At 45.8% G+C, this 14,392-nt stretch overlaps 1 protein-coding gene across 1 annotated transcript in view; it reads right to left on the bottom strand.

Moving 5' to 3' along the window:
• PLB1 (phospholipase B1) overlaps positions 1-13,175 on the bottom strand; it is a 126,319-nt gene extending 113,144 nt beyond the window's left edge. The window contains exons 1-3 of the mRNA XM_069768351.1: positions 13,025-13,175; positions 3,749-3,786; positions 1,615-1,675 (exon numbers count right to left, since the gene is read on the bottom strand). Coding sequence (XP_069624452.1) covers positions 1,615-1,675; positions 3,749-3,786; positions 13,025-13,088 — 163 coding nt within the window. The 5' untranslated portion in view covers positions 13,089-13,175. The remainder of the gene's footprint in view (positions 1-1,614; positions 1,676-3,748; positions 3,787-13,024) is intronic.
• Positions 13,176-14,392: the final 1,217 nt, after the last annotated feature.

Genomic DNA, 14,392 nt, shown 5'->3' with positions numbered 1-14,392 from the left:
TCCTAATAGACCAGTGGCCACTCATGCTCACTACCACTCCTAATAGACTAGTGTCCGCACATGCTCATTACCACTCCTAATAGTGCAATGGCCGCACATGCTCATTATTACTCCTAATAGAGCATTGGCCGCACATGGTCATTACTACTCCTAATAGATCACATGCTTATTACACCTACTACTAGAGCAATGGCCTCACATGCTCTATACCACTTGTGAAAACACAGCATTGTATCTTCAAAAACCAGATGACCATTCTTAGCAAGCCAGGAAGAATAGACTGCTATCTATATGTTGAGTTTTGAATTTAAGTGTTGATCTCTGGTTAGTCATGAAAACAGACTTTTGCTTGTGTAAGCCTGTTATATTGATTTGTAAGATGAAATTTGATATAACATATTGTGCTCTTGGTGACTAGTAATGTTTACTGATATGTTAATTATGCATTGTGTAGGCCAGATAGTTTGCTGACTTCGAAAACAGAGGAGGAAAAACTATGCAAATAGATTAAATAATGAAATAATGCTACTTGATCTCATCTCCATTCTTACCCTTTATGTAAAAACTGAATGAAGGAAACTTGTTAAGCATAAAATTAGGTTACATGCCTCTATACAGAGACAGGGAGAGAGACAGAGAGAATTTCTGCCAAGACATTGATACATCCAAAGGACCAGAGACAGGACAGCAGCCAGTACATCATGGCTCCATCATGAGGGACACGGATCTAGCATTCTACAGGAAACAATCTAGGGGGCCTCGGCCCCGGCTGGCAGAATACAGATCTGCTCCATTGAATATCGCTGAACCATGGATATGTTTGGAGAAGCCAGGTTGTGACCCTCAGGTCAACTGGGCTTGTACCTCAATGGACTGTCATCTTCCTAAGCTTGTCGTTACCTTTTCTCTGTGTGCATGCCACAGGTGGGGTTATCGATCCTGGAAGATGAAGCCAGGTTGTGACCCTCCAGTCAACTGGCCTTGTATCTGAATGGACTGTCATTATCCTCTCTGTGTGCGTGCCACAGGTGGGGTAGTCGACCCTGGAAGCTCTGAAGTAACAGCTGCTCTTATCCCAGCGAGTCAGCGGAAGGGTGAGACTCTGTAGTGTGCACCATCTTGAGGTATTTTGCTGGGACTTTTCTATGTGTTATCTGCCTGTTTTGTGGTTCAATAAAGCATTGCCACACTGTTTACCCTCACCCTGTGTCCTCTAAGTAGTGTTATGCCCACGTTAAACGGAGAGCGAGCATTCGGCGGCATAATCCCTGGTCCATGCGGCTGCAGCTAGCGGACCTGGGCGCACACAGACCACCCGTGTTTCCACACCACTCCATTCACACAAGTCCTATGGGATCCTAGTGATCGGTGGTGGTCCCAGCAGACAGACCTCGGGCGTTCACACATTTATCTTCTATCCTGTAGCTAAGGGACATATGTTTTTTGTTGGAAAACCTCTTTAATGAGTTGTCCCTAGGCCCTGGTTGTGGTCCCAGCCCGTGATAACGTATGATGCGTGATATATGAGAAGTGTAAATGAACTTTTCTCGTTATCTGACATGAAGATTTCCGCCATTTATTATACTCAACTTTCGGCTTCGGAGCTGCGCTCACCTGATCCAGTGTCCGGGGCAGATTTCCTGTTTGTATTAATATTACACGGTAACAGATATCTCTGTGGAAGATAATAGGAGTTTAATGACCCTGAAGCAATATCAGCACATATCAGCCCCGCAGCCTTGTACTCCGCGCAGAAATCTATAACTACAGGAAGGGAGAACTGTCAGCAGCTTAGTGCTGCCGGATCGGACAATTCTAGCCTGGGGTCACTAGTTATAGCTGCAGCAGGAGCAGTGGCGGAGTCCTCCCCATTATGTGCGGAGTCCTCGATATTCATGAGCTACCGGCTAACCCCGCCCACCCTCAATAACAGGGAGAAAGCTACCAATCAGGGGCGAGAGGGCGGAGTTACCATGCAGCTCATGAATATCCTGGACTCCACAGAGTGTGCGCTATGATGAGAGGACTCCAACCGCGGCTCCTGCTGCAGAGAACGAACTTCACAAAACTACCGCAAGAAAATAAGTAAGTGACCCCCGTGCTGAGTCTCCGATAGGACAGAAGAAAACTAGTGACGGCTTACATCAACGTGCCAGGGAGCTCTGAGACGGTATCACACAGGATAGGATTAGATACACAGCTCAGCAGATGGTATCACACAGGATAGGATTAGATACACAGCTCAGCAGACAGTATCACAAGATAGGATTAGATACACAGCTCAGCAGCCAGTATCACACAGGATAGGATTAGATACACAGCTCAGCAGATGGTATTACACAGGATAGGATTAGATACACGGCTCAGAAGACAGTATCATACAGGAGAGGATTAGATACACAGCTCAGCAGATGGTATCACACAGGAAAGGATTAGATACACAGCTCAGCAGATGGTATCACACAGGATAGGATTAGATACACAGCTCAGCAGACAGTATCACACAGGAGAGGATTAGATACACAGCTCAGCAGTCAGTATCACACAGGATAGGATTAGATACACAGCTCAGCATTCAGTATCACACAGGATAGGATTAGATACACAGCTCAGCAATCAGTATCACACAGGAGAGGATTAGATACACAGCTCAGCATTCAGTATCACACAGGATAGGATTAGATACACAGCTCAGCAGACAGTGTCACACAGGATAGGATTAGATACACAGCTCAGCAGACAGTATCACACAGGAAAGGATTAGATACACAGCTCAGCAGATGGTATCACACAGGAGAGGATTAGATACACAGCTCAGCAGATGGTATCACACAGGAAAGGATTAGATACACAGCTCAGCAGCCAGTATCACACAGGATAGGATTAGATACACAGCTCAGCAGATGGTATTACACAGGATAGGATTAGATACACGGCTCAGAAGACAGTATCATACAGGATAGGATTAGATACACGGCTCAGCAGATGGTATCACACAGGAGAGGATTAGATACACAGCTCAGCAGACAGTACCACACAGGAGAGGATTAGATACACGGCTCAGCAGACAGTATCACACAGAATAGGATTAGATACACAGCTCAGCAGATGGTATCACACAGCAGAGGATTAGATACACAGCTCAGCAGACAGTACCACACAGGAGAGGATTAGATACACGGCTCAGCAGACAGTATCACACAGAATAGGATTAGATACACAGCTCAGCAAACAGTATCACACAGGATAGGATTAGATACGCAGCTCAGCAGATGGTATCACACAGGAGAGGATTAGATACACGGCTCAGAAGACAGTATCATACAGGATAGGATTAGATACACGGCTCAGCAGACAGTATCACACAGAATAGGATTAGATACACAGCTCAGCAAACAGTATCACACAGGATAGGATTAGATACGCAGCTCAGCAGATGGTATCACACAGGAGAGGATTAGATACACGGCTCAGAAGACAGTATCATACAGGATAGGATTAGATACACGGCTCAGCAGATGGTATCACACAGAATAGGATTAGATACACAGCTCAGCAGATGGTATCACACAGGAGAGGATTAGATACACAGCTCAGCAGACAGTACCACACAGGAGAGGCTTAGATACACGGCTCAGCAGACAGTATCACACAGGAGAGGATTAGATACACAGCTCAGCAGTCAGTATCACATATGGTAGGATTAGATACACAGCACACTGTCCAATGTAGTTTCCATCTTTCTTACCGGAATTTTCGTTACTTCTGGAACGTTCTCTGTGTTTCCTGAAAACAATAAAAGTTGAAGAATTATCTTGGTGAATCAGGTCCCTCGGCCTTTACCTCCCGGTGACACCGGCTGTATACACAGTATATACTCTCTGCAGGAGGAATTAAAACTTAACCTTTAACCCCTTAATGACCGAGCCAATTTTTGCAATTCTGACCACTGTCACTTTATGAGGTTATAACTCTGGAACGCTTCAACGGATCCCGCTGATTCTGAGATTGTTTTTTCGTGACATATTGTACTTCATGTTAGTGGTAACATTTCTTCGATATTACTTGCGATTATTTATGAAAAAAAACGGAAATATGGCGAAAATTTTTAAAATTTTGCAATTTTCAAACTTTGTATTTTTATGCCCTTAAATCAGAGAGATATGTCACAAAAAATAGTTAATCAGTAACATTTCCCACATGTCTACTTTACATCAGCACAATTTTGGAAACAACATTTTTTTTTGTTAGGGAGTTATAAGGGTTAAAAGTTGACCAGCAATTTCTCATTTTTACAACACCATTTTTTTTTAGGGACCACATCACATTTGAAGTCATTTTGAGGGGTCTATATGATAGAAAATAACGAAGTGTGACACCATTCTAAAAACTACACCCCTCAAGGTTCTCAAAACCACATTCAAGAAGTTTATTAACCCTTTACGTGCTTCACAGGAACTGAAACAATGTGGAAGGAAAAAATGAACATTTAACTTTTTTTTGCAAACATCTTAATTCAGAACCATTTTTTTTATTTTCACAAGTGTAAAAACAGAAATGTAACCATAAATTTTGTTATGCAATTTCTCCTGAATACGCCAATACCCCATATGTGGGGGTAAACCACTGTTAGGGCGCACCGCAGAACTTAGAAGTGAAGGAGTGCCGTTTTACTTTTTCAATGTAGAATTGGCTGGAATTGAGATTGGACGCCATGTCGCGTTTGGAGAGCCTCTGATGTGCCTAAACAGTGGAAACCCCCCACAAGTGACACCATTTTGGAAACTAGACCCCTTAAGGAACTTATCTAGATGTGTGGCGAGCACTTTGAACCCCCATGTGCTTCACAGAAGTTTATAACGTAGAGCCGTGAAAAAAAAAAATTGAATTTTTTCTACAAAAATGATCTTTTTGCCCACAAATTTTTATTTTCACAAGGGTAACAGGAGAAATTAGACCACTGAAGTTGTTGTGCAATTTCTCCTGAGTACGTCGATACCCAATATGTGGGGGTAAACCACTGTTTGGGCGCACCGCAGAGCTTGGAAGAGAAAGAGTGCCGTTTTACTTTTTCAATGTAGAATTGGCTGGAATTGAGATCGGACGCCATGTCGCGTTTGGAGAGCCCCTGATGTGCCTAAACAGTAGAAATCCCCCACAAGTGACCCCATTTTGGAAACTAGACCCCCCATGGAACTTATCTAGATGTGTGGTGAGAACCTTGAATGCCCAAGTGCTTCACAGAAGTTTATAATGCAGAGCCGTGAAAATAAAAAATATTTTTTTTTTCCACAAAAAAGATTTTTTAGCCCCCAAGTTTTTATTTTCACAAGGGTAACAAGAGAAATTGGACCCCAAAAGTTGTTGTCCAATTTGTCCTGAGTATGCTGGTACCCCATATGTGGGGGTAAACCACTGTTTGGGCGCACGGCAGAGCTCGGAAGGGAAGGAGCGCCTTTTTGGAATGCAGACTTTGATAGAATGGTCTGCGGGTATTATGTTGCGATTGCAGAGCCCCTGATGTACCTAAACTGTAGTAACCCCCCCGCAAGTGACCCCATTTTGTAAACTAGACCCCCCAAGGAACTTATCTAGATGTGTGGTGAGAACTTTGAATGCCCAAGTGCTTCACAGAAGTTTAGAATGCAGAGTCGTGAAAATAAAAAATATTTTTTTTTTCCACAAAAAAGATATTGTAGCCCCCAAGTTTTTATTTTCACAAGGGTAACGGGAGAAATTGGACTGCAATAGTTGTTGTCCAATTTATCCCGAGGACGCTGATGCACCATATGTGGGGGTAAACCACTGTTTGGGCGCACGGCAGAGCTCGGAAGGGAAGGAGCGCCTTTTTGGAATGCAGACTTTGATAGAATGGTCTGTGGGAATTATGTTGCGATTGCAGAGCCCCTGATGTACCTAAACTGTAGTAACAACCCACAAGTGACCCCATTTTGGAAACTAGACCCCCCAAGGAACTTATCTAGATGTGTGTTGAGAACTTTGAATGCCCAAGTGCTTTACAGAAGTTTAGAATGCAGAGTCGTGAAAATAAAAAATATTTTTTTTCCACAAAAAAGATATTGTAGCCCCCAAGTTTTTATTTTCACAAGGGTAACAGGAGAAATTGGACTGCAATAGTTGTTGTCCAATTTATCCCGAGTACGCTGATGCACCATATGTGGGGGTAAACCACTGTTTGGGCGCACGGCAGAGCTCGGAAGGGAAGGAGCGCCTTTTTGGAATGCAGACTTTGATAGAATGGTCTGTGGGCATTATGTTGCGATTGCAGAGCCCCTGATGTACCTAAACTGTAGTAACCGCCCACAAGTGACCCCATTTTGGAAACTAGACCCCCCAAGGAACTTATCTAGATGTGTGGTGAGAACTTTGAATGCCCAAGTGCTTCACAGAAGTTTAGAATGCAGAGTCGTGAAAATAAAAAATATTTTTTTTTTTCACAAAAAAGATATTGTAGCCCCCAAGTTTTTATTTTCACAAGGGTAACAAGAGAAATTGGACCCCAGAAGTTGTTGTCCAATTTATCCCGAGTACGCTGATGCCCCATATGTGGGGGTAACCCACTGTTTGGGCGCACGGCAGAGCTCAGAAGGGAGGGAGCACCATTTGACTTTTTGAGCGCAAAATTGGCTGTCGTGTTTGGAGACCCCCTGATGTACCTAAACGGTGTAAACCCCCCAATTCTAGCTCCAACCCTAACCCCAACACACCCCTAACCCTAATCCCAACCTGATCCATAATCCTAATCACTAACCCTAACCATAATCACAACCTTTACCCCAAAACAACCCTAATGTCAACCCTAACCATAACCCTAATCAAAACCCTAAATCCAACACACCCCTAATCCTAATCTCAACCCTAACCTCAAACCTAACCCTAATCCAAATACACCCCTAATCACAACCCTAACCTTAACCCTAATCCCAAACCTAACCCTAATCCCAAGCGTAACCCTAATGCCAACCCTAACCCTAATACCAACCCTAATCCAAACCCTAACCCTAATCCCAGCTCTAACCCTAACTTTAGCCCCAACCCTAGCCCTAACTTTAGCCCCAACCCTAACCCTAGCCCTAAGGCTACTTTCACACTTGCGTCGTTTGGCATTCCGTCGCAATCCGTCGTTTTGGACAAGAAACGGATCCTGCAAATGTGCCCGCAGGATGCGTTTTTTGCCCATAGACTTGTATTGCCGACGGATCGTGACGGATGGCCACACGTCGCGTCCGTCGTGCACTGGATCAGTTGTGTTTTGGCGGACCGTCGGCACAAAAAAAGTTCAATGAAACGTTTTTTTGTACGTCGCATCCGCCATTTCTGACCGCGCATGCGTGGCCGTAACTCCGCCCCCTCCTCCCCAGGACATAGATTGGGCAGCGGATGCGTTGAAAAACTACAGCTGCTGCCCACGTTGTGCACAATTTTCACAACGTGCGTCGGTATGTCGGGCCGACGCATTGCGACGGCCCCGTACCGACGTAAGTGTGAAAGAAGCCTAACCCTAAATTTAGCCCCAACCCTAACCCTAAATTTAGCCCCAACCCTAGCCCTAACCCTAGCCCTAACCCTAGCCCTAACCTTAGCCCTAACCCTAACCCTACCCCTAACCTAACCCTACCCCTACCCCTAACCCTACCCCTAACCCTACCCCTAACCCTACCCCTAACCCTACCCCTAACCCTAACCTAACCCTACCCCTAACCCTACCCCTACCCCTAACCGTAACCCTACCCCTAACCCTACCCCTAACCCTACCCCTAACCCTACCCCTAACCTTAACCCTAACCCTAATTTTAGCCCCAACTGCTGTTCTCCTGCCGGCCGGCAGATGGAGACAGATGGCGGGCGCACTGCGCATGCGTCCGCCATGTTCTTCTGCCGGCGGCCAGGAGGAGCAGCAAGAGGATCCAGGGACACCGGTAAGTATAATAGGGTCCCCGAATCCCCCTATTTCTCTGTCCTCTGATGTGCGATCACATCAGAGGACAGAGAATTACACTTTACTTTTTTTTTTTTTTTTTTGCGGTCGCCGGTAAACAGTTAATTACCGGCGATCGCAAAACAGGGGTCGGTAAAACCGACCCCGATCATGCTCTTTGGGGTCTCGGCTACCCCCGGCAGCCGAGACCCCAAAGATTCTCCCGGTGCCGGCCGGCGGGCGCACTGCGCATGCGCCCGCCATTTTGAAGATGGCGGCGCCCACCGGGAGACACGAGGAGCATCGGGGGAGCTAGGTGAGTATTGGGGGGCCACCTGGGACCCCTTTTCTCTGTCCTCCGATGTGCGATCACATCGGAGGACAGAGAAATTAAAAAGAGATCGCGTTTTTTTTTTTTTTTTTTTTTTGCGATCGCCGGTAAACGGTTAATTACTGGCGATCGCAAATGCGGGGTGGGTTAAAAAAACCCCGAATCATGTTCTCTGGGGTCTCGGCTACCCCCGGCAGCCGAGACCCCGGAGAAAATCGGCCTCTGGGGGGCGCTATTTACTTTTTTTTTTACTTTTTTGCTGTGGTTTAAGTACCCTTAGCGGCCGCCGTTAAAAGGCGTATCGGCGGTCGCTAAGGGGTTAATCTACACAAGGTAAAATTATACAATAACAATAACAAATAATGTCACCCCAAAACAAAAAAACCTATAATGGTATTAGATGATGTAGCCTATTAGGTAAGACATCACTTATGGGTGATACCAAGATAGAATATGAGTGAGAACAGTCGTTGTGAAATGCAAAATATACTGTCCCACACTCTCAAGATACCTCTGGTTAATAACACGAGCACATAAGTGCAAGAAATGTTAAGCCAGGTAGCCCTGATGTATAGGTATTGGCAGGTATCAAAAAAAGCAAATAATAGACAGGCAGGAGGGGGGTAAGGCAAATAAGGTAGAAATCATATATAACGCAAATGTTTAAAACAAGAACGATCTCACCAATTGCCGTGGCTCAGGTAGGTATAGCCCATGGTTCGCTGGGGTGGAGAAATCCATAAGTCGGCGATGTAAGGAGACAATACCCTGTCAATCCCTAAGGGGCTAACCGTAAACCTACGTTCCCGAGCTCCCGCCCTTACAAGGGCAGTCCACAGCTACCCCTGAACAATATCATGCCCTGCACTCTCCCTATTAGAATAGGGCTACCTGGCTTAACATTTCTTGCACTTATGTGCTCGTGTTATTAACCAGAGGTATCTTGAGAGTGTGGGACAGTATATTTTGCATTTCACAACGACTGTTCTCACTCATATTCTATCTTGGTATCACCCATAAGTGATGTCTTACCTAATAGGCTACATCATCTAATACCATTATAGGTTTTTTTGTTTTGGGGTGACATTATTTGTTATTGTTATTGTATAATTTTACCTTGTATAGCTTAAAGGTTAAGTTTTAATTCCTACTAGAGCTGTGTTCCTATTATATTGGTGGGATTTTGTTGGATATATCCAATTGGATTTACTTAGTATTGCTTTTTTCATATACTCTCTGCACAATCACTGGATGGTTGACCTTTGCTCCTGTCTTTAGTTTTTGGCTGTAGCTTTCTTGCCACCACTGTCAGCCATGTTTGTGGTGCTGAGGCTGCCGAATGAGGGACACTGCGGCAGTCCCGCTGTCCCCTGACTGCCGGGCCTCTGTATGGCTACCCCCGGTCTCCCACGGGGTGACGGCGCCAGTGATTGGTGGCCACGCCGCCGGGGGGCGTGGCCTCATTTGAAAAGGGGCGGGCGCGCCTCCCGCGGCTTCCGGCTTCCTCACTTGAACCCTCCCTTCCTTGTGTTTTGGTTGTTTTTTCAGTTGCAGCTGCGGAATGGGTGGAGATTCTGGTGGTGAGGATACCTGCACCGGGAGACCGGAAGGCAGACAATCTCCCTACACCCGATTGGTTGGCAAATTTTGCCGGTTTTAAGCTGCGACCATAATTTTAAGCCAAAAGAAAAAAGATGGAAGTTATATGAATAAGTTCTTTCATAAATAAACAAGTTATATTTAAATAGTCATGTGTGGCGTCACTTTGTGGGAGAAGAGTTTTTCTGGGTTGCGGCAGTCTGTGTCACCCAGATGGTTTCCCCTGTCAGCGCTCTCGGGCCTGGTGGCAGCATAGACTTTAGCAATGAGACTTAGTGGCAAATGACACAATGTGGTGTGAGCGGCCGCCTCCGTCCTCGCCTCTCACGTCTCCTCTCACGCCACAGGAGCGATGTCTGCCGCCTGCCGGCGTCAGAGGATGACAGACGTAGACGCGGCCGGTGATGTCCTGACTGATGCCACCCACCCCTCTGGCTGCACCACCAGGACCCGGGCGATCACCTCATGTTCCATCATTTCTCATGTCCGCCATTCCTGTATCTCCTGCCCACAATGTCTAAGATCTCTGCTTGCTGTCACTGTCCGAGACCCTTCATTGTTGACTCGAGCAGTGGATAATTCTGTGCTCCGTTCACGTGATGGACGCACGTCTCTGACTACTGTCCTGTAACCAGGACGTGGGATCTAGTGACTGACAGCAAGCAGAGATCCTGAAAAGTGTGAGGAATTGATCCATAACAACAATCTACACCACCTGCATTTAGACTAAGAATAACTTTAATTTGCTAAATCCAGAATATCCCTTTACAAGATATTGAAAGAGCTTAGGAGAAACCCCCATGATAAAATGTAAGAAATTTAAAGGGGTGCCCCAACTCAGGCATTCATGGGAAAAATGGAACGATCGAGCATAACAACCAATCACATGATCTGATTGGTTGTTTGACCGATCACTCCCATTTTTATGTTCTTGCCGGGGTTAATTTAGCTCTGATGGATCCCGGTCATCATTGTCTTTTTTTGTTTCCTTGTGGCTATAAGAACCCATTAACTGAAGGCAATGCCTTGATATCATTAGTGATGCTGGGCAGGGTTGGCAAGGGTCCATCATAAATTTGACTTGCAGTTTGCTCTGCGTAATTACCCTGCGAGCCACTCCCCCTTAGTGAAGGTCATAAAAGTTAGCAAAAAATAAAAATGCCCCGATCTGTGGAACCGTATGGTGAATTAAAAAAAAACTAAAAAAAAATTGTCATACTCAGGGGAAGCCGCAGAAATAAAATAAGAGGAAAGCCTCCCACCTCTGACCTGGTGGAAAGTCCTCCTTAAAGGGAAGCTGTCAGTAATATCAACCTTGCAAGTCTTTGAAATGCAAATCTATGGACACCTTTATATCTTCTATCTGTTGCTGCATTCCCAAGTAGTAAGAGTTTGAATTCATATGAAAATGAAGTGCTAAGTGCTCTGCGCCTGACAGAGCACTTCGTCCACCTCTGCCTCCATCCAGCACCAACCTCTTTAGCTTGTTTGATATTTCGCTGTTTTATTTCCATTCCTTGTCACACAGTCAGTGAGCTATTAATCAAGAAAAAGAGGCTGACGCTGGGCTAGGAAACAACCAGCTGATGCTGCGGCTACTTAAGTGCTTTTATCACCAGAGCACTTAACACCTTATTTGCGTATAAATTAAAACGTTAATTCTTCCGGAAGGCAGCAACAGATAAAATATATAAAGGTGTCGATGGATTTACATTTCTCAGACCTGCTTGCTCATATGTGACCGTCATACGTGTCGCCGACGTGCTACATACATGTCTCCAACACTTTACAACCCCACAGACTAGATCTGCCAGAAATGGCAAGTAACACAGGATCTGTCCGGAATAGGGGAAGTTTCCGCCTCTAGAATTCAGTGATAGAATATATATATATATATATATATATATATATATATATACGGAGATGGTAGAAGATTTCTCATACATAAAGGGCTTTTCCTGTAAAGTCTTTGCATAGCGTCAGCCCCTCCTGGCTAATACTGAGGGTACTGGGGGTACTGGGGGTACTGGGCACATGTTGCCCATCGAAATACACAATTGTTACAGATCCCCTATTCCTTCCCATCGGCATGGGCTGTAATCGCATCTGCATCGGAGTCTCCGTCTATGGGGTCCATCATGCCTTTTGTTTTTTGTTGTGCCCCAGATTCTGCAGCGGCTTCTTCTTGATGCAGATGTGAACAGAGCCCAATAAGCAGAGGGCCGCTCCTTTATGAGCCCCCAGTAGCAGACACCCCTGTTAATTCGCAGATCATTAATAACATTTTGATGGGGTAAAATTTCACCCAATGGACAAGTAATCCAACATGTGCCACATGTCAGAGTGGAAAGACTGGACCGTCCAGTTCGCGAATGTACTGGATTATTGGATTTGCTTGGTCAGATGGAGGACTGGGTGGTTTCACCAATTTTGCAGTCCCTGAGAATGGGTGCGGGGGTTGCAGTCACACTGGGAGTCTGGAGCACAGAAAGCCCATATGAGAAGACCAATATTGATGAAGATCCATGGAAGTTCGGGGCTTTGACGCTGCACTAAAGCGCACCATCTTCAAGATGCGCCACCCGTACCCTTCTGTTGACCTGACCAAAAAAAGGACCTACGGATGACAGTGGGTGGGAGGTGGTTTGCAAGGCTCCCAGTCCAGCGACTATGAATTACTGACCTGGACGATGATCCGTCATATTGATTCACTAATTTCTAGCTTTAATAAGTCACCGGGCAGCTTTCCATCCCACCCCTCCCCCCCATAAACAAGCATGCTTAGCTAATTTGAGCATGCATGTGTTCTCAATAGGAAGAGTGAAGTAAGCTTCTTGCAGACACAATCGTCAGCTTATCTCAGAGTAAAAAGATCGGGCATGTTGAAATTAATCAGCCCAATCATATTTATTTCCTACTTCTGATATCAAGGAGAAAGTTGGGGCGCCCCCATACAATAGCTGGGTACGGATAGGTCAGAATAAACATTTCGATAATTTAAGGCCATGGTGTAATTGGAGGTCAAAGTGAGATCGCTGCCCCCATTCGATTCCTTGGAAATGTTACAGTGAATCATAAATATCAATTATTAACAAATATCAAAGAAAACGGAAAATCCAAACTAAAATCCATGTTATCGATCTCCCATTACTTACCGTCTGCAGGAATCAACAAAACCGCGACAAAGAGGCAAAAGGCTCCTCCAAGGTGGACCCCCATGGCGGCTCCTTCTCTGAGGCTTCTCCGGCTCCACTCGTGTATATTTGTATAACGGAGAAGCACGCTTCCTACATCGCCGGCTGCTTTTATACCCCTAGCGTGTGACTGATAACCAAGCAACCATAAATTGCGTTATCATCTTCACCTTTGAGAGCTGGAGCCCGACTAATGGACAATAAAAAAAGTCATAATGAGCACAAACATCTCAATGCCACAATTGTAAAATATTATCTGACATGATGAGGCCCCCAGGAATGACTGTCACTGTATCTTAGAAGAATGTATGGCGAGGAACCGGAGCGCCACGGGGCGAAGACTCTCCGCAGTCCTGGAGAAGGGCACAGTCTGCTTCCATCTCCGCTCCATAATAATCCAGCAAGTGTCACAAACATCACATCAAACCCTCCGCTCCGTAGGAACACACGGAACATGGAAGCCACCTGCCTAATATTGTGTGGCCCCTGCCTGACCCTGTGAAACCTCTGAAGGTGTCTGGTGGTATCTGGCATCATAAGCAGCAGATCCCGTAAGTTCGGTGCTTTTCTCGGGGCTATCTCCTTGGATTGGACTCGTTTTTCCAGCACATACCACACATGATCAAACAGATCGAGATCTGGGAATTTGGAGACAAGTTGTCGTCCTGAACTCTTTGTCATGTGGCCTCCACTCACGATCAAGCCTTTCTGGGGGTCTCCATGCGCCAATGGCCGCTCTGTTTCAGCCTTCATTGGTCTCATACTTTCTGTCTCTGTGTGGTAGTTCCCTTCCAATATAGCAGCCCCCATGCTGCTCCCTCCTTGGTGGTCCACTGGGCTCATGCATGGCCCCAGTAGCTCCGAGTCTCTGCTCCTTCCCAGCCGTTCTACAGCTTCTCCTGTTCCTCAGAGGTTCAGTCCATGGTAGCATCTAAACACCTCCCCGCTCAGCACCTCGCTGGACATCACCATTATCCTTGGTGAGTATTCGTAAGGCTTAGGGCCCAGTGTTGATGCCTTCGGAGGTGGATATTGCTCCCCTGAGGGATTGAGCCAGATGGACATCAATGAGCGTTGATGCCAGTGTTGATGCCTTCGGAGGTGGATATTGCTCCCCTGAGGGATTGAGCCAGATGGACATCAATGAGCGTTGATGCCAGTGTTGATGCCTTCGGAGGTGGATATTGCTCCCCTGTGGAATTGAGCCAGATGGACATCAATGAGCGTATGGGAACTGTTCCTTTTACCACGTTAGTAGGTACTAACCAATATATATCAGGAACACCCTATAAGACCGGCTATTTTGGAGAAGCCCTGTCCCATCGTCTA

This window comes from Ranitomeya imitator, chromosome 5 (assembly GCF_032444005.1).
Source record: "Ranitomeya imitator isolate aRanImi1 chromosome 5, aRanImi1.pri, whole genome shotgun sequence".
Classification (NCBI taxonomy): domain Eukaryota; kingdom Metazoa; phylum Chordata; class Amphibia; order Anura; family Dendrobatidae; genus Ranitomeya; species Ranitomeya imitator.
Note: the sequence above shows the minus strand (reverse complement) of the source record. Positions and strands in the feature narration are given on the sequence as shown.